Here is a 27934-nt window from a genome sequence, read left to right on the forward strand (position 1 = left end):
TATGGGCAGAGAGGTCTGGATTCGTATGGGATCGCGAGGCCGCCACTTGTGATACTGTCGTATGGGCAGAGAGGTCTGGATTCGTATGGGATCGCGAGGCCGCCACTTGTGATACTGTCGTATGGGCAGAGAGGTCTGGATTCGTATGGGATCGCGAGGCCGCCACTTGTGATACTGTCGTATGGGCAGAGAGGTCTGGATCCGTATGGGATCGCGAGGCCGCCGATTATAAGAGGTCTTGGTATGTATAGTAGGAATTCCCTGTCCTTAGGTGGTAGATATATGTGGTTGCACTATTGTAAATAGGCCCTAGGGAGGGGGTAACGTTCTGGCTGGGTTAGTGAGGTTCTGATGAGCGGGTTCTATCTGATCCGAAAACCCAAGCAGAACATTTGGCGTCACGAACCGTTTACAAAACCTGTGTGCGTTGTGGTTGTATCGTGTTTGCTTTCGGCGCGTGCGTGGTTTCGTTTGTATATTATTTCTATATAATTGTGAGTGTAGTTTTTTTTTTTTCTCTCTTTCTTCTTTCTCTTTTTCTTTCTTTTCCGAGATGTTTTCTAGAAAGTCGAAATCTACTTTTAAGTTGCCCGTTGATATTCCCGGCTGGGATTCAACGCCTTATGAAGCCTTAGCCCGTGAGTGGGCTGATTCTACTGGTTTGAGTGAGAATTGGAATTCTTTTTTGGAGCTGGCGGAGCCGGCTAATGTGATTACTTGTTTACAGAAGGCGCCGGTATCTAAGGGTGATGAGCTTCGAGTTTTGGGGCGCAGAGGTTGGATTGTTCTGTCTGCGTACAGGATTCTGCATGAGAGGTTGTTGAAGTTGCAGAAATTGCATAAGGATGTGGAAGCGAACTTTGTTGAGATTCAGAATGCTCATACTTTGTTGCGGTGTCAAAATAAGTTGCTTGCTGACAAACTTGATACGTACCAAACTATTGCCGAGAGGGCGGCTGTGCGAATTGCTCGTTATAAATACAAGAATCGGCGTGGTCGGGTTTCGACGCGAAAGGTGCGTCTGGTCGTGGCAAAAGCCGGACTGGATTGGAATCCTGATGAATGGGATGGTAATATCTGGAACTCGAGTGATTCTCCTTCCTCGGGTGAGGAGTCTGCCAAGCGCGAGTCCTCTCGCCACGGCCGTGATTGTAAGTCTGCTTCTTGCGCCTCTGATGGTGCACCCCATGATTGCGCTCGTCCTTCGAGTGGGGTCGATGCTTCTTACACTGATTGTTCCTCTATGTGTACTGGTCGAGCTCCTTGTGTTGCTCGTCCCGCGGTCTCGGTGCATCCAGTTTTTCGGCGGAAGTTGCAGCAGGCTCCCGGTGCTCCGAATGGTATTGCTTTAGACTCTTTGGAGGATTTTACTCAACAAGAAATTAGTGATATTTTGCAGCGATTTCGGCAGCGAGCTGGTGAGACCTTACTCACATGGATGGTGCGCCTTTATGAACTGGGCGCTGCTGGCATTATGTTGGATGCTGGCGATTGTTTGAAGTTTTGTTCCTTGAGTTCGGATTCTACTGTACAGGATCATTTTCGTAACTTTAATGTTGGTGGTCAAATTTCTTTGCTTCAATTGGCGACTGAGGGTTGTAATCAAAAATATCCTACTGAGTCTGACTGGCCTGTGAATGACAAACCGTGGTATACTTTGCGCGATGCTGCACAACGTCTCAAAGAGGAGGTGATGAAAACGGCAATTTTTTTGAATACTGCTGACAGGTTGCTTGATGGTTCGTTGACATCTTCTGTGCGGAATCGTATTATTCGTTCTTCCCCTGTTGCTTATAAGCAGGTCTTGATGACTTTATTGATTAATCAGACTGGTAACATATTGTCTATGGTGCTGGAATCGGTACGCCAACTCGGTGAGTTGGGTGAGTGGTTTAAACATGAACGGCAATCCCGGCCTGACACTCGTACTCCTGGTGACAATAAACTTACTAGACGTGATATGTTTTTTGGTCTTATGGCCGATGGTGTGCGGAAGGAGGACATTGACGGTGAGACTACTTCTCGTTTGTGGGAAATGTTTCGCAAACGTGGCTTGGATCGAAAGGAGGGTGCCCGGTGTGTTCGGACGACTGAGTGTGATCGTGGTTTTTCTGACGGTAGCGGTGATGATGACCGCCGTGGGCGCTCTGATCGTCGTGATGATCGACGTTATGTACGTGATTTGTCCCCCCGTCGTGAGAGAGACAGGGAGAGAGAGGGGGAAAGAGAGAGGGGGAGAGATGATTATGTTAACAGCAGACGTAGAGATGATAGGGATCAATCCCCTGAGTTGAGAAGGAGAGAGGATTGACACAGATTGGGCGATCGAAACCCGCAGTACAATGCAGAGGACAGGAATCCATTTCGTAATGGAGATGGATATGAACAGGAAGTATCGATACCTGGGAAACGTGAGAGTCTTTATCCTGATTTATCCTGGTACACAGAACGCAGTAAAAATGACTAGGAAATAGGTCAAGCTCCAGTACACAGATGGGCTCACAGAGATAATAGACCCTATGTAGATATTGATATTTATTGGAGACATCGTAATGTCCAAAGGGCCCGAGCATTGGTAGATACAGGAGCGGAGGCCACTCTTATTCATGGAAAATCAAAGAAGTTTAAAGGTCAGCCTTTTACAATTACCGGATTAGGTGGAAAGGAAACTCCCGCAGTTCAAACTTTACTTGAAATGAGAATAGGTAGAATTCCTAGAAAAGAATACTCTGTATTAGTGGTACCACTCTTAGAATTCATAATTGGAATTGATATTTTGAAAGGAATGACTTTGCACTTAGATGATGGATGTTACCAATTTGGAACTAAACATTATATATCGTCCAGGCCTGTACGGGTTGGTCGTTTAAGAATGCCCCCCATAAAAGTTCCCCAGGCGACAAAAGTGGTTCGTCAGAAGCAGTATCTTATTCCAGGTGGTCATGAAGAGATTAGTACCACTATTCAGGAGTTGGTGGATGCAGGAGTTATAACCCCAGTTACTTCTGCTTGGAATAATCCTGTTTGGCCTGTACGTAAGAGTGATAATTCTTGGCGCATGACTGTTGATTATCGAGAATTGAATAGACACACACCCTCTTTGACTGTTGCAGTACCGGATGTTATTACCCTAATTGAAAGAATCCAAAAACATCCAGGTACATGGTATGCGTCCATTGATATTGCTAATGCTTTCTTTTCGATTCCGATTTCCCCGGAGTGTCAGGAACAATTCAGTTTTACGTGGAACGGGCGTCAAATGACGTTTAGGAGTCTTCCCCAGGGCTATGTGCATAGTCCTACGATATGTCACCGGCTGGTGGCAGAGCATTTGGCTGAGGTACCGGTTCATCCGCAAATTCAGATATGTCACTATATTGATGATATTTTGATCCAAGGCGAAACACAAGAAGAAGTTCAGACTCAATTGGACAGAGTCATTGAGTGCCTGCGTGAGAAAGGTTGGGAAATCAACCCGGATAAATTACAAGGTCCGTCCCAGGCTGTGAAATTTTTGGGTATTAATTGGCATGAGGGGCACCGAGAAGTGATCCCTCAGGTTAAACAGAAAATTCTTGATTTTGCAGTTCCGAGGAACAGGAAAGAAGCCCAAAGCTTCATTGGTTTGTTTGGTTTTTGGCGCCAGCATATTCCTCATTTAAGTCAAATATTGGCCCCTTTGTATCATGAATCTCGTAAAAAGAATGCATTTGAATGGGATAAACCACAACAAGATGCGTTCAGTCTGGCAAAAGAAGCAATTCAGCATGCTCTGGATTTATGGCCTGTATGTGATGGTGATGTGGATTTGAATGTGTCTGTACAAGGCCTTTATGCGAATTGGAGTTTGTGGCAGAAACAAGGCAAGAGTAGAGTACCGTTAGGTTTCTGGACCAAAAAGTTACCTGATGCTGGTGAGCGTTATACACCTTTTGAGAAACAGTTACTTGCGTGTTATTGGGCTCTGGTGGATACCGAGCAATTGACTTTGGGACATGATATAGTTTTGCGACCTGAAATTCCTATCATGCAGTGGGTTATGAGTTCGCCGAAAACTCACCGAATTGGACACGCTCAAGAGGCGAGTGTGATTAAATGGAAATGGTATATACAAGACAGGGCACGTGTGGGACAAAAAGGAGTTGCATCTTTGCATGAGCAGGTGGCGCGGGCGCCATCGACTGAGACTGAGAGTGAATGTTCCGTACCTTTAGTACAAGAGTCTCCTGTTAAGTGGGGTAGACCTTTTGATGATTTGTCGGCGGAGGACAGAAACCATGTCTGGTTTATGGATGGTTCAGCAAGGTTCATAGGGACGAAACGGCATTGGAAGGCGGTGTCCTATAATCCGATCACACAAAAATTGCTGAGCACAACTGGTGAGGGTAAGAGCAGTCACTTTGCTGAACTCTATGCTGTTTATCAAGTTCTGAAACAAGAATTACCTGGCACATGTCATATTTTCACCGATTCTTGGTCTACTGCCAATGGACTGGCAGTTTGGTTACCGACTTGGCATTCCCATAGTTGGAAAATCCATTCAAAAGAACTGTGGGGAAAAGAATTATGGCAGGAGATTTGGGAAATGCTCCCACAGAGTACTGTTACAATCTTCCATGTGGATGCTCATACCCCGATAGACTCTCTTGACAAATTCTTTCATAATATTGCAGATGAGAAATCTAAAATTGCTGAGGCAGTGGTGGACAGGCAAGATTCTGATATTGCGGGATTGGCGAAATGGGCCCACCAGAAAGCAGGACACTTTGGAGAGAAAGCCACTAGCAGGTGGGCTGCTGATCGAGGAATTTATATTCCCCTAGATTTAATCAAAAATGTTATTCTACATTGTCCCATTTGTCAGCATATCAGGCAGCGCAAAGTGCCCCAAACTGTTAAAGGTCATTTACATCGCGGGAAATTACCCGCTCAAATTTGGCAGATTGATTACATTGGTCCACTTCCTATGAGTAGGAATTGTCAATATGTTTGCACTATTGTTGATACATACAGTGGCCTGTTGGTGGCCCTTCCCTGTAAGCAAGCTACCCAATTGAATACTATTAAAACAGTGGAATTGATTATGATGTATTATGGTGTGCCATTCCAAATTCAATCTGATAATGCATCCCATTTTCGTGGAAGATTGGTACAGGAATTCTGTGTGGAAAACAATATTGAATGGGTGTTTCATATACCATATTATCCACAGGCCTCGGGTCTTGTGGAGAGGTTGAATGGACTGCTGAAAGATCAGTTACGTAAATTAACAGATGACAAGTATAAGAATTGGCGAGACTTTTTGCCTCAAGCGCTATTGATTTTGAATAACCGTCCTTTTCTAAATGCTGAATCCCCACTTATGCGTTTGTTTCCTCCGAATGTTGATGCTAAGCCCAATGAAATCAGAGAGACTGTGATGTACTGGGAAATTACTCCCGGAGCTTTGGCTCCATGTAGAGCGACCCCAGGGTCGGCAGGTTTAGACTTGCATGCCATGGATGACACCGTTATAGAAAGTAAGAATCGAGTCATCATTGAAACTGGTGTTGGTGTTCATATACCAACTGGGAATTTCGGATTAATCGCCCCTAGATCGGGGCTGGCTGTAAAAGGCGTTCAGGTGCTTGGAGGAATCATTGACAGTGATTATCAGGGAGAGATTAAGGTGCTCCTGCTGAATAGCAGTGAGGTTGACTTACTGATACATCGAACTGACCGAGTGGCTCAATTGCTAATAATGCCTGTTTTCAGTGGTGAGATCACAAAAGGCACTGCCCCAACGTTGCTAACTGTACGAGGCCAGAAAGGTTTTGGCTCCACAGATAATCCTGGGGCCAGAGTTTGGGTGCAGTCGCCTAAGAATCCCCCTGAACAAGCAGAAGTCATTGCAACCGGTCAAGACAACACCATTTTAGTTATGAGACCAGGGAAAGATAGCTGGGAAGCAGTCCCGGCTGACAAATGTTACTTACGAGAATGAATAATGCCTGTATTTGATTCTCTTTCAGATCATTCTTTGGACTGTTGCTGCAGGATGTGATGGCGTTGGACTCCTTTTGGGCTGGTACGACGAGAGAGGAGGGATCCCATCAACCCGGGCTGAGTTGAGAACCCGAGTGTCGCGTTCCTTCGCTGCGTGGGATTCGTCGTCGAACTTTTGGATTACGTTAGCCAAACGAGTGACTAAAGCCCCTCATTTCTGCTTGACACCGATGAGATCGGTGACTGACATTCTAGCGACTTGTTTAGTTGCTGTCCCTGCTTCATTGGAGACTTTGACTCATATTTTTAATATATCGAATGCTCGCCCCAATGTTCTTCTGGGCGATTTTGCTACCCATGAGTATTGCCCCTTGTGTACTGTACTGTCAGACCCGATACCCCCCATCCAGTCCCAAATAGTTACCTATAATATCACACAGGGTGATTTGTGTTTTTTCCTTACTTGTGATCCTAGTGCGATTTCTGAATGTATGCGTTTAAGATTGAAAGGTGCCACTTCATTCACCGCTCATGAACGAACTTTGTGCCTTCAAAGGACACCGAAAACATGTACTTCTGTTCAGAATAACATGACTTGCAAGAGTTTGGTAGTTACCCCCAGTCATTATCGCACGATGTTACTACCTGCCGGATGGCTTTTCTCATGTGGTAATACTTCCTGGCCATATATCCCCGCAAATATTTCTGGAGGCCCTTGTGCCATTACTTGACTGAGCTTGTTGATGTTTTCATCACATCCGAATGCCAACTCTCGTGTGATTCGAGATACAGTGAGGTTACAGGAGGATTGTGACTCATCTTTACATTTATATTCCAAGTCTGAATACCTTAGCCTGGCTATTTCAATTGTTGGTGTTCCTGCTTTGGCAGTTTATAATGCCAAATCTATTGGGAAAATGGCCTGCTGGATGGTAAAATCCATTAATCATACTTCTACAGTCCTGTCTGACATGCTATTAGACGCCCAGGGTGAACGTAGAGCTATCTTGCAAAATCGAGCGGCCATTGATTATCTTTTGCTTAAACATGGACACGATTGTTCTGATTTTGAGGGTCTTTGTTGTTTTAACTTGTCGGATCATACAAAATCCATTCAAGCTCACATTGATAAACTACATGACTTGACAGAAGAAGTTAGAAAACACATTGACCAGGGCTGGTTTGACTGGCTCTTTAATTGGTTACCTGATTTGCATATGTTACGTCAGATATTAGGAGGTATTCTGATTACTATCGGCATTTTGATTTCTATCTGTTGCTTTATTCAGTGTATTCCTTCACTATTTCAATTCTGCACACCTGGTACTAGACATAGATCAGTTAGTCTTGTTTCATATTATTCTTCCACAGATATTAGTTCTGTTTAATGAATGTATAATAGACTGAAGTCAAGGGTGAAATGTTCTGCTCGATTTTCCCGGCCTTCTTGTGAGGAAAAGTAATTGAATGTGACTTCAGTCTCTTACCATTCAAGTCTAAGGGTTAGAGTAGTGAATGGAGCCTATTTACTAGGCACTTCGACATGATCCTGTGCTCTTCCCCATAGATCAGGGCTTGCACACATAGCCTAGGGGATAGATTCATTAGTATTAGGGATAACCTGTCCTGTAGTGAGGGTATTTCATGGAGCCGTGCTGAATTCAGGCCTGGTAGGCCTCAAACGGGAGAGACTCCATCTTTCTTTCTGCTCCGGCAGCTTGGGATGCTTCTAGGTCAAATGTAATGTTTTAGTTATGAGGTGTTATTCGCTTGGAGAGAACCGGTTCAGGCCGGCCCTTATCGAAGGATTGTATTTTTCTTCATGCCGAAGACACTACATCAGGCCGGCCGGCAGGGAACGTGTCCTTGGTACGGGGAGTTACAAGAATTTGGTGGGCGGCAGGTTACGGGCCGGAATTTTCCATGAGGAAACGCACCTCTATATTAGTGAAAGTCTGAGGCCGTTACATGTTCAGTCCGTAGGCGGCATCTAGCCGTTAGCAGTAAAGCTACTACTTATTCCAGGGAAGACAGACGCCATCTTGAAGGCGGAGAAGAACCGAGAGACAGATGCTCTCCTAGCAGAATAGCCAGAGAGGAGAGAGTAGCCGATAAGGAAGAGGTCCCAGTGACTCGGAGAAGGGTGAAGAGAACAGCGCATAGGGGTGCAGACATGTATCCGTGACTGCGGAGGTGTGACTTCCAGGCGAGCCGAGGCACAGACGAGAAGGGAACCTAGATGACCACTGAGTGCAGGCTACACACTACTAAGGTGATGTCGACCCTTTCTTATTAGAGTGTACAACTTAATCTTTCACTTTTCTTTGCAGGTTATGTGTTAAATTGTAATGTTATGTGATTGCGTATGTAATGAGTAATAAAGTACCCAGTTTGTAGCGAACCAACATGTGCTGCGTGTTCTTGTATGAGAGGGTAGCCTATTCTTCTAGTCAGCTGCGGCTACATGAACAGATGTTAACCCTGATCAGGTAAGTGGTAACTGAATAAGGGAAAGAGGAGCCCCTCGAACCGGAGAACAGGCTATGCTTGAACTGGCAGTCCTTGTGTGATCTGATGAATAGTGAGACTGATTCCCTTTTTGTATGTTATGGTGATCATAGGATGAACTGTCGTATGAGACTGCCGTCTGGGTAGAGAGGTCTGGATTCGTATGGGATCGCGAGGCCGCCACTTGTGATACTGTCGTATGGGCAGAGAGGTCTGGATTCGTATGGGATCGCGAGGCCGCCACTTGTGATACTGTCGTATGGGCAGAGAGGTCTGGATTCGTATGGGATCGCGCGGCCGCCGATTCTGAGACTGCCGTCTGGGTAGAGAGGTCTGGATTCGTATGGGATCGCGAGGCCGCCACTTGTGATACTGTCGTATGGGCAGAGAGGTCTGGATTCGTATGGGATCGCGAGGCCGCCACTTGTGATACTGTCGTATGGGCAGAGAGGTCTGGATTCGTATGGGATCGCGAGGCCGCCACTTGTGATACTGTCGTATGGGCAGAGAGGTCTGGATTCGTATGGGATCGCGAGGCCGCCACTTGTGATACTGTCATATGGCAGAGAGGTCTGGATTCGTATGGGATCGCGAGGCCGCCACTTGTGATACTGTCGTATGGGCAGAGAGGTCTGGATTCGTATGGGATCGCGAGGCCGCCACTTGTGATACTGTCGTATGGGCAGAGAGGTCTGGATCCGTATGGGATCGCGAGGCCGCCGATTATAAGAGGTCTTGGTATGTATAGTAGGAATTCCCTGTCCTTAGGTGGTAGATATATGTGGTTGCACTATTGTAAATAGGCCCTAGGGAGGGGGTAACGTTCTGGCTGGGTTAGTGAGGTTCTGATGAGCGGGTTCTATCTGATCCGAAAACCCAAGCAGAACAACACCTCATGCAGATCCCTGACAGACACCAACTTTTTGCACTTGCGGCACAGCTTGAATCCTGTCATTTTCAGATGGGGCATGTTCCGTATAACACTGAGAAAAATGTGGAAGTCATTGTAAAACTTAACAACTATGGGAGTGGAGCTCCAGATCCATGTCACAAGCCATGGAAAGAAAGGAACTGATGTCAGAAAGAAGGGGTGGTACTTATGTCTAGCACTCTTCCATCACTTCCAGGGCAGTATGGTGCCACTGCAGAGTGCATGACGCCACCTAGCAGCATGCAGCAGCACTGCAATGAAAAATATCTGGATACAATCTGGTGCTTGGGGGATATGTTAAGGTGGGGGAATCAGCAGTTTGAAGGATCCACCAGAATTTTGCCATGTGTGTCTAGGTAAGAGACAGTTGGTGCAGATTAAGTAATTTGAGCAAATTGGTGAAAAATATTTTTGCGTAGGATTTCCCCCAGTCCAGATTGAAATTGCATGGAAATATTTTGTGTATTAAAAGCATGCAGCTTCAGTTATATACTTAGTTAATTGATCCACACATTTTGCGCTACTCCTCAGTCACTGCTGAATCATTACTGTGTAAGAAAATAACAGATTTAAAGATAACTCTAAGCATTCAACAGTGCCGTAGGATATGGTGGAGAAGACTTAGCTGTTGACAGGGTTTTGAAAAATGAGCACTCTGTGAAATTGGATTGTTATTTTGAGTGGGCGACACAACCCTTGCCAGAATGAATACTCAAAATCACTAAAAAAACATGAGCTACACCCCCCCCCTGATATTTACTGCACAGAGCAGACAGGCTTAACCTAGGGCAATGTGTAAAGTATTTATGCAGTACCAAAACAGTAACAAAGTCATAATGCCAAACAATAAAAATCCCAAAGCAAATTATAAAAAGAGTAAATTTAAAAAAACGAAATGACACAAAAAGGACAAAAATCCAATAAGGAGATCTAGCAATATGAGCTTTAAAACATTTAAGGAGAAATGGTGCCAAAGCTGAAAGCACCAACGATAGTCTATTTTTGCAGAAGACTGGGATTTAGGCACAGTTTTACATTGACCGCGATACACTAACAATGGTCCCCCTGGTCGAAGATTTTACCTTCTGACTTTGTCCCAATCAACTGCAGGAAGACATTCTAAAGCCAACACAAGGCATCAGGGGTAGCACTAAATGTGGACTCTGAGGTCTAGGGGGTGGGTGAATGTGTGGGGGGGCTGTACTGTGGTAATCCTAGTTTCTACCCACATCTAACACTAAAATTCAGTTTGAAGCAGGGACTATACCCACAACAAACCCAGAGACAGAAGTCTAGTAGGACAAAAGTGAGGCCCGTCAGCAACCAGACAGGGGATCCATAAGAACTGCCCCTCCCTTTCAAGTATGTCCCAAGTGTTACATGTCGACCAACAGACCTGTCAACCAGGAAATGACCGTGTGGCACAGTCTGCACTCTTAACATTCTGTAGATTTCAGAGGAGAAATCGCGGCCTATTCATGTGAGCAATTGTTTTTTTCCTGGGAGATACTTCACACTTTTTGAAAGCTCAGCACAGGGTGGGAGCTGGTAGAGGCTTATGTTAAGTAGCCTTCTGAAAGTCCAGGCAGGTAAAGGATAACTTTTCAAAAGCTACTTTTCCTTAATATATATTAAAAATTGACTTCACCAATTAATTGAATTTTTTATTCTATAAAAATAGTTGTTTAATTATTTTTATGGAATGTCCCATTTCAGAGCTACAGCGTTAGTGCTTTGTACTCCGGTTTTCCTCATCGGACAGATAGGCCCGCCACAGTGAAAATAGCTCTTTTGGCCTTTTCACTGTAGGGATATGTTAAAATTAATTTTCTACATGCCCCACTTTTAAATACCATGCACCCTGCCTTGTGGCTGCAAGGCCTACAAAGGGGTATTTCGAGAAGTTGACTGGAGGGTTACACTTCAGAAGTCGGGCTACACTGGGTAGGCCTGAAGTTATGTTTGCCCAGCCACTGTAGTGGACGGCACAATAGGTGATGCAGTTGGCATTTAACTTCTAGTCCCTGGGTGCACTTTCTGCACCAAGAACTATGGACGTATTGGCAAGCTCAACATGCTCATTAGCAATAAACCAATTTAACCATGGTTAAAAGGGGGGAGCACAGGCACTTTACTACTGGTTAGCAGGGGTAAAGTGCAAGGAGTTCTGAAGCCAGCAAAAGTATAGGGCCCAGCAAAAGGTGAAAGATCCTAGGTGACCACGCAGAAAAGGTAGATTTCCTACAACCACTATTGACAAAAAGGTTATCTTGCTGGTCAACTATAAGCATGTTGTACTTATTTAGAATAAGAAGCTCAAGTATGGGGTCAGAGTTGTAGTTTAGCCATGACTCTGTAACGCTAGCGAGGTCTAGATTCGGACTAGTTATCAAAAAGGGTATCTTGTTGCAGTGGGAATTAGTAGCTCACATATTTACAACCATGCCAGAGATGTGAAGTTGGGATTAGCAAAAGGTCTGGTTTTTAAAAAATCTTTTTTTTTTTTCACTGAGCTTTATATAGCACGAACATGACCTGGTATTGGGTATCAGAGCGCTTTACATAGCACCCGTTGCATTATATGAGGACACATTAATTTTTTGTTAGGCAAGGGGAGATTAAGTGATTTGCCCAGAATCACAGGATGTTCAGCGTCATTGCCGAGACTCGAACCCAGTTCTCCAGATTCAAGGTCGACCGCCCTAGCAGTTAGGCCCACTCCTCTCCCCATTATTATTCATGTTATTCATGTATGATGGTTTGATGAGAATGAGGCGATCAAAACTGATCCTCTTAGAATCTGTGAATTTAGTTTTCAAATAGAGGTTCTGATCGGGAGAGGTGTTTGACATGCATGAAAGTATATTTTGCAATGTCCTGAGGACAGAGGCAACACAGCTAGGAAAGTAACCGCAATGAGGATATCAAATGCTGAGTTTGCTTCTACGCACACAAGGGCGAGGCAATATAGTATAGGTTTAAGATTATCAGTACATAATAAAAACAATGCTGCAGAATGAATAGATGTAGCTAAAACAATCATAACGTCTGTATGAACTGGTCAGAAGATTCTTTTTATATTCCTGAAAGCATTCATCTCCTCCCAGTTATGAGGCAGTCGAAGATTGTGATGAATTCCTTACAAATTAACTTGGATAGTAGATGATTTTCCTTGTACGAAGGGGAATATATATGTAAGTTTGACAGCACTTGTGTTCCTCTAAGTTGACTGCTTAACTTCTTCTCTGCAAGACATCCCCATTTATAGCAGAGATATTGTGATGAAGGTACACTTACCAACAAATAACATTTACCACTGTTAAACAATTACGGTGTAAAGCAACACCTGAATTTTGAAAATGAATCCTCCATTAAACTTTGATGAGCAACTCCAAAATGTTAAGATTTGGCTGCAGTAAAGGAAATCACCGATTCCATGGATCTGAGAAGAATCAATCTATATTGCAGTACTTCAAATACAGTCGTGGATAAATTACAATTACGGCTCCCTGTTTGCCATTTTTACAGATAAATACAGACAGAAAACAATGTGTTTTCTGTCTGCATTTATTTTTAAAAGTGGATAAATACAGACAATTGTACTGCTTTTAAGTGACTCTCCGTGCTGTCTCATGAATTATAGCTCAACAACTGAGCAGATGGACAGCATTAGAAATTAAAAAAACAGGATGAAATTTCTTTAATTAATGGCATATATCAACATACATTTGTGGTATAATGCTAATATTTACCAGTGGATGTATTGTTATGTAATATTTATCAGCTTAAATAGCTAAGACACGACAGACATCAAAGTACGAGTGCGTATCTATCAGTTAAATAAATATGGAAATGTAGTTTTACAACTTCATTTATACGCAAAACACAAAATAGATATGGATAAATACAGATAAAATGACCCCCAAAAAAATATGGATACAGACGGAAATGTTAAAAAAATAAATACCATAAAACCGGGAGCCCTAATTACAATCATGATTTCTTCAAGTATCAGTGAGGTTGAAATAAATGGGTACCTAACATGGCCACAGAATGGCTTTTTGTGAAAACGGCCTTTACAACGACAGGCTGAGCCATGCACGCTATTTACCTGCAAGTGGAACCACGCTTGCCTTAACCACGCATATGCATGGTTATGGCAGTGCGCAGACTAGATGCGTGAATGGGCGGGTGTAGGAAAATTGGAAGGGGAAAGGATCGGAAGAGGAAGGATCGGGGGATGGAAGGTTCTGGTAAGCGGGCTGGGTTTTGGGGCGGTGAGAGGTTGTTTTCAGGACTTAGGGCGGGGAAGGGCGGGGGTGTGATCTTTACCACACATATCCCTTTACCAGTCATGCATACCGGTTTTTAGGATATTAACTTAAACGCTAAAAGATTCAGTCTAGCACCGGGTGCCCTTAACATGACCGCTACTGAATTTGGTTTGAACTATGGGCACATCATTATGCTGGTCTAATTGATTGATTGTTCATAGTGCAAAAAACATTTGACATTAGATAGGCTTGTGGTTCACCTGAAGAGAGCTGCGCTTCATGGCACGTGTGGTACTGATGCGTTGCTAAGCTTGATATCCATCTTCTCTTAATGGGATTGAATTGCACATTCATTATTGAAACTGATCAATTATAACTTGCCTTTGTATAAAGTTATGTCTTGAAAGAGCAGCCTATGGCTATGAAACATGCTGTGTTGGGCATTATTGTTTTATGCTCACATTATGCTATATCGCTAATATTTAACCAATAGTTGAAAAAACCAATTAAGGACATATTACATTTCTGAATTTATTCACAAGTGTTTTAAATCAATGTAAAAGGTGCCTCCAAGTTCAAGTCATTCATTTTATTTCATATTCAACTTTTAGCAGAATGATGTTGAGAAAACTGGCACTTAGAGATTGTTCAGAGATTTGGTTTGAAAGTCATTGTGGTATGGGAGCACTGTTTAGACTATGCTGCACCAGTGAAATCAATGCATACAAGCCTTTGTGCCACAGTGTGAGCAAGACCAGATATCAGTAACCCTCTGATTGCTCTTCTTTCTGTTCTTTTTTTACTTCCCAACTCCACCCTTGGATTCCACTGGACTACTTCAAAGGCTACTCCATAGGAGTCTTCTTCAAAGTCGTCCACGGTTGTCTACGGCAGGTTCCGACGTCACTTCACCCCTATACATCCAGCTTCCTTGAGGCAGGTAACCTGGTTCCGGTGACATCCACTGGTGGGGTGGCTTTCCAACCTTCCATCTTCCAAAGGGTTTCTTCGGGGTCCTCTGAGAAGGGTCCATCTTCTTTAAAACTGCAACCACGACTTTTCCATTGACTTCAATTGGGCACCCAACTGTGTTTTCACTCTGCACAGAGCCTCCGAGGGGTTCCTGGATACTTACCTTGGGTGGTTCCTTGTGTCCCCAGCTCCTCTGAGTCTTGTGGTCCAAGTCCCATTCTCCTTTGCAGTTCGCATTCCACTTTTAGTATGTGGTTTGGTCTTCCCCTGGAGACCTAGGTATATTTGTGCTACTTACCTGATTATTTTGAAGTATTCTTGTTTATTGTGTCGATATCTCCAGGTAGGAGATATACCAATGTGTTAGTGATTGTGTTATGTAATAAATAGACTTATTTTTCATAAACACTGTGTGATTCTTTTTCATCTGAGCTACACTATTGATTAAAACAAGCTGCTTTATATTCCTTCAAGATAAGCCAGAAGGCTGCTCTCCACAGCTACCACTTTGAAAGCTTTCTATGGTTGTCTAAGACCACTAAAATCACCATAAGGGTTGTCTGGATTAGTGCAGGGTGCACCACTTGAATAAGTGTGCACCATATACTAAGCCAGCCTCCAAGAGGACTGATTATTTTTTTAAGGATGCTTCCTTTCTTGTATGCGATCTTTTCAGGTAGGTCAGTTTGTCACACTCAACACTTCCAAGGCCAGCGAGTTTCTCTGAAGTGATCCTCTTTAGGGTCATTCTGTCTCTCAAGAGTAAATCCTCTTTTTGAGCTAGATTGTTCTTTTGAGTCATTTTCAGAACCGGATGTGGAGCGAGGTTTCTTTCAACAAATCATGTTTAGATGTCTATGATCTAGGTGCAGTGTCTCTAACAGTCACTATAGGCTCTTGGAGCATTATGGTAACCTTCTTTCAAATCCTCAGATTCTGATGGAGGTTGGCTCTGTTCCTTCTTGTCTAGAATATTTAACCCACCCCTCAATTTTGGTGCACTCTTTGTATGCCACTGAAGACGACTCATTAGGCCGTATGGTCATTTGAGCATAATGTGCCCAACATCTTAAGTTTAATTGTTTTCTGGCACCGAAATGCTTTATACAAGAATCATTTTATCTCCTTAAGCCTTTGTAAACAAAGGTTACAGAACTATTGCAGGTCGGTCATAGGGGCAGATTCTAAATGAAGAGCCAATTTTAAATGCATAGTTTCCATCTTTCGTCTCCTGTGTCATTTTTATATGACCTTTTCTGTCCAGCTACATATATATTCTTTGATGTCAAAATGTTCTCCGGTGCACCCCATTGTAAATAACACTTTAGCGATTCCCCCGCGCAGTCGGCCCCTGGTACTACGGTGCTGATTTGCTTAGGATGGTATGCAGCAGTAGTGCAAAGGTCCGAACCTAAAAATGTAAAGATATAATCTAAGGAGGAGTGTGTGTTCCTGTGTACTCTAGATTTTATGGGACATGAATCCACAATGCACACTTGAAACGGAATTTAAGACTTTGCAGGAAAACAAACTGGAATATTCCAAACCCAGCGCCACAAAGCAAAAGAATAAAGAATCTGATCAACGAAAGTGCATGCTGCAACTCACTGATATAGTGACTTGCGCTAGCATGTACAACAATGTAGTAGATTCACAGTAGCGTGGGCGCATCAAGTTGTCACATAAATGGAGCCCTATATCAGTATGTAATGCTCAACTTTCAAGCATTTCAAGCATTGAACTTCACAAAACACACAGTACTCCATATTCTGCTCCACTGTTTTAGAAGAAAGAAATACTAGGAGCAGCGATGCCTCCCTTGACATTTTTGTGGTTACCTCCCAAACTTTCTTTAACACTAGTAATTTCTACTCCAAAGCACAAAGTTTTACAGGCCCCTGATTTTGCTGGTAACAACTAGATATCTGTGCATAGAGTATATATATTTTTTTAATTATGTGGATCATTTCTTCTCTTCAGGGACAGGATAGGTTGCTTGGGCAGACCCCAAAACCCTACTGTTGTCTACTGGGACATTTCTGACCTTTCATGTGAAGTAGTTAACCTCATGGCAGAGATAAATAGCAGGACTATTAACAGCAAATGACTGAAATGTATCAAAGTCACAACTTGCAACCATCAAACTGGTTCAATATGCCGGAATCAGAAAGGTAAAAGGGCCCTGATCTCCAGGTCAACCTGAACCTTTGCTACGAAGAATCCCCTTGATCCATGCAATTCCACGCCAACACAATGAATCCCCCCTCAAAAAGATGACAAAACAGATGCAGGATTTCCTTGCAAACAAAATTAAAACAAGCATACAAGACGCAGGCTGGTTTGAGAGGTCAGAAATTACTTTATTAGTGTACAAAAAATAATTTGAAATCATAAAAAATACGGCGAAACTAAAGGTCTTTGTTGCAAGAGTTTCATCAGTCTCCTAGCACCAATACCCTCATCACATGTACTTGCATCAACAGTGGATAGAGCTGCTGCTGGAGGTGGTGGTAATGAGCCAGACTATCTGCAAGGGTTTAGTTATTCATTACACCTCATGAGAGGTGAACCCTTTCCCAAAGCTGAATCCATGTTTGCAAGAAAGAGGGAGAGAATAGCCTCAAACCATTCCTGAATCAATTCCCTAATCACACAATGCAGCTACATTGTTTGTAAAAGCGCCTCGTTCCTTTAGGCTACCCCAGAAAACTCTGCTGTCTGCAGAAAAGCAGTTTGGGGGTTTTCACCTTGTGGCCACTTAAAACTTAAAGTGATAGGCAGACAGCTTTACTTTCCCTAGGCTTAAGTTGTCCCTCTTATCCCTGAAACAGATACAAGTGTACATACATCCTGACAAAAGACATTAGCTAAAAACTCCCAGAAATAGAGTTTAGATTGAACATGATAAATGCATTCTGGGTTGCATAAATTGTGTTAAGGAGGTAAATAACCCTTTCAGGAGCTGCCTGGACATGTAAAATTCTAGCCCAGCCCTAAAATACAGCCAGAGCTGTACATAACCGGAAGAGAAGACCCACACACCAAGAAAAGGAGAAGGGATTATATTAATAACAGTACTTGATTCAAACTGCAAGGAATAAATATTGCCCCTTGGCTTTCCTGTCCTTATCACCGTATAGAGAAAAGGCAATGGCCAGGCATATATGTCCACATCTCTCCCTCTTTGCGATTGCAGAGAATAGATACATTTCTGGGGCGCATATTTCCATTATATTGTATGTGAGTGTATAGAATTGCAGATAAAAAAAATAATTTACAAACAATGTATCCCTTCAGACCCATTTATCACTATTTGGCAACAAAACAATTTAGCAGCATCTCTGCCTCTTCCGTCTCAGTGCATCACCACATAAAGTAGAGAGAAGCCTGAACATTTCCACAGCTTTTTCCCCTCTGTACCACTACATGGACAAAGGTTTCACTTGACATTTACTTTCCTTCTGTGTCCCTTCAATGATGAAAGCCTAGGCCTAATAATGTGTTCCTCCTATTTCTCTGTCTCAATGTAGACATCTTCCACGGGCTCTTCTTTCAAGTGAGTCTCTGCTACTCTTAGGAACTGCAAAAAAGACTAGGCCGGAGGGTCATGGAAAATAGGAGCAAATAAACAGTGGCGTAGCTAGACCTATGGCCGCCCATGGCGGCCACTGCACTTGCTGCCCCTCCATGTGTGAGGGAGGGGGGTATGCTGGCGATTTTCTCGGTGGCAGCCCACGACGGGCGCAGGTAAGGGGGTGGGGGACGCCGCTGCCCCCAAAACTCATCCTGCCCCCCACTTTCTACGCCACTGCAATTAAATGAAAAGCTGGTTCTCATGAAATGAGCATCAATTAGGCCACAACAAAGTGACACTGTAACCTCTGTATGCTTTGTCCATTAGCACCCCGTCTTCATTTCTCCGCTCGGGACATCCAGTCTTCTCAACTGAGGGGGCCATATGTTGCACAGCGCAACCTTAAGGGACCTCACATGTTTGGTTTTGTCATGTACCCAGGCCCCTCACAATAAGAAACCTGCACTGCTTTCCAGTCTCAGTTCCTTTGCATTCGGTCTCTCAGCGTACTAGGAATATGGAGGCAAACAGCAGCGGTGAAGGCAGGCGGATATCGCTTAGGATGGGGAACTGAATAGTACTTAAATTACTATAGTAAGAAACATGCATACTTTTATGCCGAGTCCTCTTTTTTTCAACAGGATTGGAAAATTCCCAAGATTTCATATCTTGGAGGCAATGGCAGATTCAATGACTAAAAGCGGTTTAGCAAAAAAAAAAAAAAAAAAATCCACATGGCCTAACTAAACTGATCATCCTCTTTACAGCCCAGTATCAAATCTGTAGAGAGGTACCACTAATGTTGCCTTGGGCCAAAAGGCACGCCTGAGAATTCAGAGAGGGTGTGAAATACTCTGATTAAAATACTAATTTACAATGTGACATGTTACATAATTGAAAAGAGAATCACCAAAAACTTATTTTCAGAGTATGATAGACCAGTGGGTAATATATTAGTTACTGAAAGAATTCAACAGCTTACTTTGAGCCAAATAAAATGCAAAACCCCTACTCACCTTCACATTAATGTCAATCCACTTTCCGGCCAAGCAGGGGTTAGCAAAAGGCACAGGAAATTAAACTTCTGATCCATGTCAACCCCTGACAATGCCTTTATTTGAAAACAAATGACCGCCTTACCATTGTAAAACATTTATTGATATTTGTATAGATTTAGGGTTCTTCACCGACAAGGACTGAAGCTTGTTAATTCGAGCAGATAATGTAACTGCCACTGAAAGGTACCATCTTAAATGCCCCAATGGATATGAATTAAAATCCTTGAGGATCAGAGAACAACAGGTCAGGCCCCCGGGAACCAGACACTCAAATTCAGAGTTGAGAAGTGAAGAGGCTGACCTTCGCCTGTCTTCTCGAAAAGCAGGCCCTCGATGGAAAAGAGAGGGGGGAAAAAAAAAATCACACACTGCCCCAACCAGGGAATTCAGAAATCAAAACTTAATCAGCTACATAGTTCAACTGGAATTCTTTTAATTGGGGGTGGGGATGAGTCCCCAACCAACTAGGATTGCCTCTTGCTCATTTGTGGAAGCATAATTGGGGAACCTGGATTTGCCTTAAGAGGCAAAGAGATAGAACAACATAATGTCCTACTTACAAAACTTCATTCAGCTTCCCCCTTGTGAAGACAGACGGCCCCTTCAGTGTCGTTGATGATTTACAATTGGCTACAACATTAATAGCTTCAATGAGTATCTGCACTGCTGCAGATCATGTGGTTCGCTCACGATTGCACGATTGCTGCTGACCGCATTCGCCGTTGCAGAACATCACCATGCTACTTCCCGCTGTTTCTCAATTCCAACTTCGACCAACAAAAAGTCTCTTCAAAGGTGGGCTCTTATCTAGGTTGTTGTTGACTACCTTAAAAGGCCAGTTTCTTTTGGGCAATGGAGGTTGGATGATGCTCAAGTTATCATTGTGCCCTCCCCATATCCCAGTCACTTGCTGAAATGAACAGCCTATTAAGTCAACTACCCGTACACAAGCAATACTAACTTGAGCTGGCAAATAGGTTGGTTGGTGAGTAAAGTCCTGTCTTCAAGAAGACTGACTTTTGTAAACAAGCGAGTCCCAGCCCTCTAGGCTTTAAAACAATCGACACGTTATGCCTTGTGATTGTTTCACAAGAGGTGTGGCACTCATATAAAATATAATAAAATATTTCTTCAAAGATTAGAAACATAACTCTGAGCTTAAAATACACATACACAAGAGTGTTCAGGAATTGTTAATTAGTTGCTAAACTTAAAATCGAGCAGCCTTTCAATAAAAAATGTGATAACCATTCTAAGTGAAAATGTGCTTGTATTAGAGAATGCTCTTAACTGACTGTTGCGTACAACTTAGTACTTATGTTGTTCAACTGCTATTTTCTCCCAACATGTCACAAGAGACTGTTAGGCAATTTTATAATGTTTGTGCAGTCTATCCTGGATTGCCAGAATAGACGGGAGTCAGGAAGACCCTGATCTATAGTTTGAGGGAAACAGTAGATTAAAACGTCTTAGGCTACATCACAAGAGACTACACAAGTAACAAGACTGTGTGTCTACAAGCCAGTGGAAGGACTGAAGAAAAGTCTGGAGAGAGATCCATGGGTATGCAAATAGCAGACCAATAGAAAGGAGGAAACAGTGACAGTAAAGGACATTTTCATGAGGGCAGGAGGGAAATATTTGGGAAGGCAAGGGGACAAAGGAAGCAAGCGCAAGAGAAACAGGAAAACCATCTAAGAAACTATAGAAAGTGACAAAAATGGAGGAGAGAGAAGAAATATGTGGAGGGAGGAGATGAACCGCAAGGAAGGTTAGGAGGAATGGGAATAAGGAAAAAACTATATAAATTGAACAAGAATGGAGGTAAGAGCAGACAACGAGAAAGAGACCAGAAGGACAAGCATGGCCTAGCATCAAAAACTGGAATGTTAAATGAAACCATTTATGTCAATTTCTTCACACCTATGAGAAAGAAGGACGAGAAAGATGGCTCAGTGACATTCACCAAAGGGGCATTGTCTCATGGAATACAGTACAAGCAGTGCTGAGGCCTCCTGTGTGTACAAAGTTTTTCTGCGACCTATGAGCCACTTCTCCACATACACCACAGGTCATATCTCATCTCTGATCCTCCGTGGAACCACTTTAGAGGAAAACGGAGGGAACTAAGCATAAAGTGCACTTAGAATGCCCCTCAACCCACACATGTACGCATGGAGGATCAGTGTCCTGCAAAGGCAACACAACTGAATGATGAAATGCCACCATAGAGGAGAAAAGTGCCCTTAGATCAGGCATTTGTGGGATTGTTTCATGTCCCAGACACAGAGCATGAGTGGATGCCCCCAAAAAGCTTTCATACCATTTTGATTCCCTTTGGTTTGTGGTCCCTAATCAAACACGCACTTTGGAGAGTGGTGACTATTTGGAGAGGAGAATAAAGATGTGTGTAGCAGCTGAACCTAAATTATTGTTGGAATGTCACAAGGACCCATAAAAGCACCCTGCCAGTGTACTGCAGGTAGGCAGGACTGAGGATTGACAGCATGGTGCCTCTGGCATTCCATTGCACACAATGGTTCCTTCCAGGTCCCACTAGTGAAGGCCTGGCATCCGACGACATCTGTGGGATCACCCACTCAGGTCTACTAGGATGGCATTGGTCGTAGTCTGTCCGAAGATAAATGCGCCGAGGACCACAAGCAGCACACCGTAACTGACCAGTGCGCACCACCTGTAAACAGAAGACACAAAGATAAGGTGAGAATGCTCAATTCTTCATCCCGGCACACGTCTCAACACTGGATGTCAAGGACAGTGAGGTGCACCAACAGAATTAGAAAGTGATCCAAGAATTGGATTATATTTTTGCAATTCATCAGGACTCAAAAGTTGAGTGGTTGCATTACCATTTTGATAAGACCATCTTGAGTGAGGATTGAGATACATTGTAACTGGTTTTATGTATATTTTAAGCAAAACAATAGAACTTGACATTTCAATCAATTTGTATACAAAGAGGCTATCATGCATGCTTAGTACATAGACAGGGTACAGAAGTTAAAGCTTGTACTACCTATTATCATTGCAGGCAATTCATTACGCATGGAAGCACATTCTTACGATTACACATTTACCACCTGGTTAAGTAATCAGTGCCAGCCCATATAGTATGTAGATATTCAGTAAAGCTTGTCATATGGCTCATATTTAGGTGCCCCTTTGGACCTCTTGAGCAATGGGGCTTGAGTTCCCAGGGGTATCACTGTTGGTAGGGTACAATCTCAACGGGCCTCATATGGTTTTTGGCTTATTTTTAGTAGGTAATGTGGATAAGAACATGTCAGAAAGGGCATCACAAAAGATTGTGACTCTCAGCCATATCAATATAGTTGGTGCCAGACCACGCATCCTAGCCATGGCAATTCTGCGCCTAGCTAGGAGTAGTAGCATCACACTTAACCTTTTTGAATTGAGAGACTGGGCCATAAAGATTTGGGATGAAGGTGTAGCAGTTAAAACTGTGATAGGTCTCAGACGTAGAATAACTGAGGTCAGCCCTCGGGTACATTTTCTGAGCTGTGAGCAGTCACAGTTGTTGAATAAAAGGGGTTTTGCAGGTCTGAAATGGACGCATTTACAAATATGTGAGAAGTCTTATAGATAAAAGTTACTGCAGATCGATGTGATGGTACAGCTGAAAGAGCTTTCAGTGCTGGAAGGGCGATCTATATTGTCCTATAAGGAGGTGCCTTAAGGAAGCGTCCCAGCTTTCATTAGGGAAATGGCGAGGAATGCTGCTGTTAACACTAAAGTGCTTTGGCAATTTTCTATTATGCACACGAAGAGTTGTGTAGTGCAGACAAGGTTGGAATAGTAGGCCAGCAATGAACAGCATGTTTCCATGCCAGCTTGTAAACACCAAGCAGGTAGTAGTCTAAATCTCAACCCTTACCGCCTTGAGTTGCTCTCCTGTACTTCAGACAGCTTGGCTTGAATCAAACACAGCCCTGGAAAAAATAAATGGAATTTTTAATGCACGTGGTACCCATATGTGCCATCACAGTTCTACTTCAAAGTATTCGGGAACTCCTCCACAGTTCAAGGGTCAAGTGAGAATCCAACTAAGCGCCCAAAATTGAGTCCTACACCCTATTTTCTTGTTCTCTTAATTTAATTCACAATTAGTTACTGGATGGGGCACCCTATTTCTGTCAAACACAAGGAGATGATGGACGGAGCGCTGAAACTTTTCAGACACTCACCCCCAGTCACAGATCTGGGTTGAATCCATCATCGTTCTTTAGCTCACTTCACCATCCCAGTACAGACACCGCTATATGCAAATCAGTCTTGACCCTGTTCCTCATGGGAACAGTCCAGCCCGAACTGCCAAGCCATGTCTTACCTGGACAAGAAACAAGCATCCTGGGACCGGTTTTTGGCTAACAGCCCTCATCAGCCTGGCTAGCTTGAATCCAGTGGCAAAGTGAGCAAGGGACCCACCTCTGGGCATAACCTGCCAACTTAGGGCGAACAAAGCAAACACAAGGAGATGCTGGACGGAGCGCTGAAACTTTTCAGACACTCACCCCCAGTCACAGATCTGGGTTGAATCCATCATCGTTCTTTAGCTCACTTCGGCACCCCAGTTCAGACACAGCTAATTGCAAATCAGTCTTGACCTTGTGCCTCATGGGAACAGTCCAGCCCGAACTGCCAAGTCGATGGATTTAGGCACAGAACTCTGTACCGGGGTGAATGTATGACATTGTTCTGTATTCTTTCAATCAATTGTTGTTTTTGCATTTGTCAACCCAAGTGGGACGGGTATGCCCAGACGTGGATCCCGTGTTCTCCATGCCACTGGAGTCAAGCTATTCTGGCTGATGAGGGGGTGAAACTGCGAAACCGGTCCTAGGATGCTTGTTCCCAGTCCAGGGAGGACCTGGCCTGGCAGCTCGGGTTGGACTGTTCCCATTGGGCAAAGGGTCAAGACTGATTTGCATATGGCCAGGTTCAAACTGGATGGCACGGTGAGCAAAAAAACTATAAATTTAGGCCCAGATCTCTGTACTGGGGCAAATGTATGACATTGTTCTGCATTCTATCCATCAATTGTGGTTTTTGCATTTGTCACCCTATTTCTGTCAACTGTCCTTTACTTCCTTTCCAAACTTCCTTATCACAGTTGCTTTTTATTTTTCCTCATTTCATTGGAAATTCTTCATAAAAGTATGAAAAGTCAAGGTAAATGTTAACAGGAAAAAAAGGAAAAAACAAAGGCTCTATATATACTGCACCAAAGTGAGGTACAGGGTGTACAGAGTCCACAATCCCCAGAGGTTTGGCAGAGGCTAAAGTTAGATAGAACCTTACTCTGTAAAGTGGTAGTTTGGTCGAGCAGTACGGCAGTATCAGAGGACAGTGTAAAGCATTTGTTGTACACAGTCAGCAAATGGTCTCACACACTCAGGAACTGAACTCTAGGCCAATTGTTTGTATAAAAAAATATACTGTTGTTTTATTTCTAGAACCAAGCAAGCCTGGTACAGGTAAGCATATAAATACTTTACAGTAGTAAATGACTTGTTTGAACACAGTTCAGAATTGCAGTATAACTGGTACTGGTTTTGATTACAGGTTTAAGAAAGCAGTTTGCAACACATTGCAGGTATAGTACATTCAATTGAATGGGCTTTTAAAGTAAAATGCAGTTAATTACTTCAGATTACTTTTCTAACCACAGGACTGGATACTAGATACAGCCCTGGGACATTTCCTGAAAACAGGTGAGTAAATGCATTTTGGTTAATCGGCTGATTTTTAAGGAATATTTGCAGTTTGCAAAAGTCGACACTTGGAAACTTTTTGAGAGAAAAAGTGTCAATGTTATCCTATGAGGAAAAATGAGTTATCGGTTTCAAGGTAAGTAATCGGTCTTTTGGTTAGGGTTCTGGGGTTAGACTCCGGGGTCTCCCAAGGTCAGTGATGCACTGTTGGTTCACCCCCAGTGGCACTAGGGCAGAGTGTTGAGGCCCAATGTTATCCTATGGAGGATAGGGGGGCTCCGGTTGGAGGCTGCTGGCAAGCAGGTCACGAGGTTGTGGGAGCAAAGCTCCTAGGGTTAAGCTCAGGGCATGTTGGGGACCAGTTAGCACCAAAGGGGCACCCTCAGCGGCTCTAGGGCAGCCGGGTGCAGTTTTGAGGTCGGGTGCCCTGTTGACTTCAATGGAGATTCTCCGGGACAGAGAAACACTGCAGGCTCGGGGACGAAGATCTTCCAGGAGTGAGCACCACTTCGAGGGGTAAGTTGGGATGTAGAGGGATGGTTAGGCACCACTGGGTTGGGCACACAAGGCCGTGGGGCGTCGGGTGCAGGGGTGCCTTTAGACGTCGGATTTTCTTACCCGCTCTGGTAGCGGTTGGGGAGGGGGGGTTCTCCTGGATTGAGGCTGCAGGCGTCGTCTGGAGGCTTGAGGCAGGTCAGGGGTCGCCGGATCTCGGGTCAGGATCGCCGGGGGGACCTCCTCGTGGTGTTTGTTCCCTCAAACAGAAGGCCGGGCTCGGCAGGTGCAGAGTGTGTTGGATTTGCGGTTTCTGGCTGGCACCAGAAGCTGCAGTTCAAACAAGTCCGGTGTTCACGGGAGAAACAGCTTGGAGAGTTAATGCAGGCAGGTCCTCTGGGGTTTTTGAGGTTGCTGGCCGCTGGACACGCTGGGGTTTTGCAGGAACAGGTTCAAGGGGAGACAGGCCTTTCGGGCCGGGGCCAAGTCAGTGGGCGTTGTCCTCTTATTAGCTCTGTACGGCTTCTCGTCCTCCTTCTTTTCTTGTAGTTGCTGGATCTGAGGAAAGAAGGTTCAGGGTGCCCCTAAATACTAAATTCAGGGGCGTTAAAGGTAGCTAAAGGGCAGGGACCAATGGGTCCCTTCCCTGGGGTGGCTACACCCCCTATTCTGCCACTCTCCAGTGGGAAGGGGGCAGGAGCCTGTCCCTGGTTGGCTGGGTCCCCCATCCTCAAGATGGCGGGGACTCGAGGTTGTGCTTCACCTCGCCTCCCCACCTTAGGGGTGGAGTTGGCAGAGGTGGGCACGCCTCTCTTCCTCACTTTATTTTTCCCGCCGGTTCTCCCGCCCAAAGTGGGGGGTAGAACCAGTGGGGACCAGTTGCCGAGTACAGAAAGTGGTCTAGAGAAGCTCACAAAGGCGGCATGCCTTTGAAGCTTCTCCTTCGTGAACCCTGCCCATCCTGGGGAGGAGGCTTGGCACCTCGTCCCAGGATGTGCATTGTTTCAGGCCCCCTGAGAGCAGCAAGCTCTCGACTCAGGGGTCCAGAAACATGTCTGGTGGTGGCAGCCTGCGCAGCCACTCAGTCAGGTCACTGGGAGGTGGTCGAGTTTCAGGGGGCATCTCTAAGATGCCCTCTGTCATGCATTTTACATTAAATCCCACACTGGCATCAGTGTGGGTTTAATGTGCAGAGAAGTTTGATACCAAACTTCCCATTCTTCAGTGCAGCCATTATGGTGCTGTGGAGTTCGTAATGACAACCTCCCAGCACCATATACTCTTAATGGCAGCACTGCACTTACAGGGCCCAGGAATGGACCTGGGCACTGTAGGGGTACGGGGCACATTCACCTGTACCCTCACCACTGGCATAGGGCACCCAGCTAGAGGGGTGACTGATGAATACCAGGGCAGTGGTTTGTGGGCATGGCACACAGGGATGAGTGCCATGTCGTCTCTTTGTTTTGTTCTGCACCCAGACACTCAGCCTGCAAAGGCAGTGTGTGTCTGCCAGGGTGCAGAGCCTCTAAGGGTGGTACAATTGGTGCTGCAGCCTTTAGGAGCCCTCTCTGGTCAGTGCCCTGGGTACATGGGGTACCATCTACCAGGAACCTACCTGTGGCCAGAGCCGTCAATTGGGTTTTGTTTTGGGTAAAGAACACAGGCCCTCGGGCCCTGATTGGCAGGGCCCTAGAGCACATCAAGTCAAAGAGCATCAGTAGTCTGGCAACAAGAAAAAAGGGGGGGGGGTTACTGCAACAGAAACCCACTTTCTCACACCTGTTGGCCAAACATGACAAGTACAGCAGTGATTAATCTACATAACACTTCAGAGATAATATAAAATATTAAAAAGGAGATTGCAAACATTGATTTAAGAGGCAGCAATGAGGAGCAATGACTGGGAGCTGACGGGTAAGGCTACGGCCTCCCTTGGAGAAGTTTGGAGGTCTGATAAAATCTGTGACCTGACAGTGAAATAAAAACCCACAGGACTCAGGACAAGAGATAGGGGACACAAAGCAAATTAAAAAACACCACACAAGCACAAGAGAGGTAAAGAGGGGACAATAGGGAGAAAAATGTGAGGTACTGAGAGAGATGAGCAGGAGGGGTAATAGAGAAAGGTGAGGTGGGGAGAAGTTATGAGAGAGACAACTGAAGCAGAAAGACCGGGTCTAAAAACCTTGTCTTAGTGTATTTGGAACAACGGTTCTTCTCAGGCTAATGCCTGGAGCTCACTCACACGTCTGAATGAAGTTATGGCAACTAAAAAAAGCCAACTTCCAAGATAGGAATAGAAGAGAGCATGAGTGTAGAGGTTCAAAAGAAGGTCCCATGAGTCTTGTGAGTACTATATTAAGGTTCCAAGAAGGTACAGG

At 44.3% G+C, this 27934-nt stretch overlaps 1 protein-coding gene across 1 annotated transcript in view; it reads right to left on the reverse strand.

The window, feature by feature from the left end:
• Positions 1–17009: 17009 nt before the first annotated feature.
• SLC38A7 (solute carrier family 38 member 7) overlaps positions 17010–27934 on the reverse strand; it is a 124574-nt gene continuing 113649 nt past the window's right edge. The window contains exons 10-11 of the mRNA XM_085639584.1: positions 23219–23273; positions 17010–21997 (exon numbers count right to left, since the gene is read on the reverse strand). Coding sequence (XP_085495710.1) covers positions 21895–21997; positions 23219–23273 — 158 coding nt within the window. The 3' untranslated portion in view covers positions 17010–21894. The remainder of the gene's footprint in view (positions 21998–23218; positions 23274–27934) is intronic.

Source organism: Triturus cristatus, chromosome 12 (assembly GCF_964204655.1).
Source record: "Triturus cristatus chromosome 12, aTriCri1.1, whole genome shotgun sequence".
Lineage (NCBI taxonomy): Eukaryota > Metazoa > Chordata > Amphibia > Caudata > Salamandridae > Triturus > Triturus cristatus.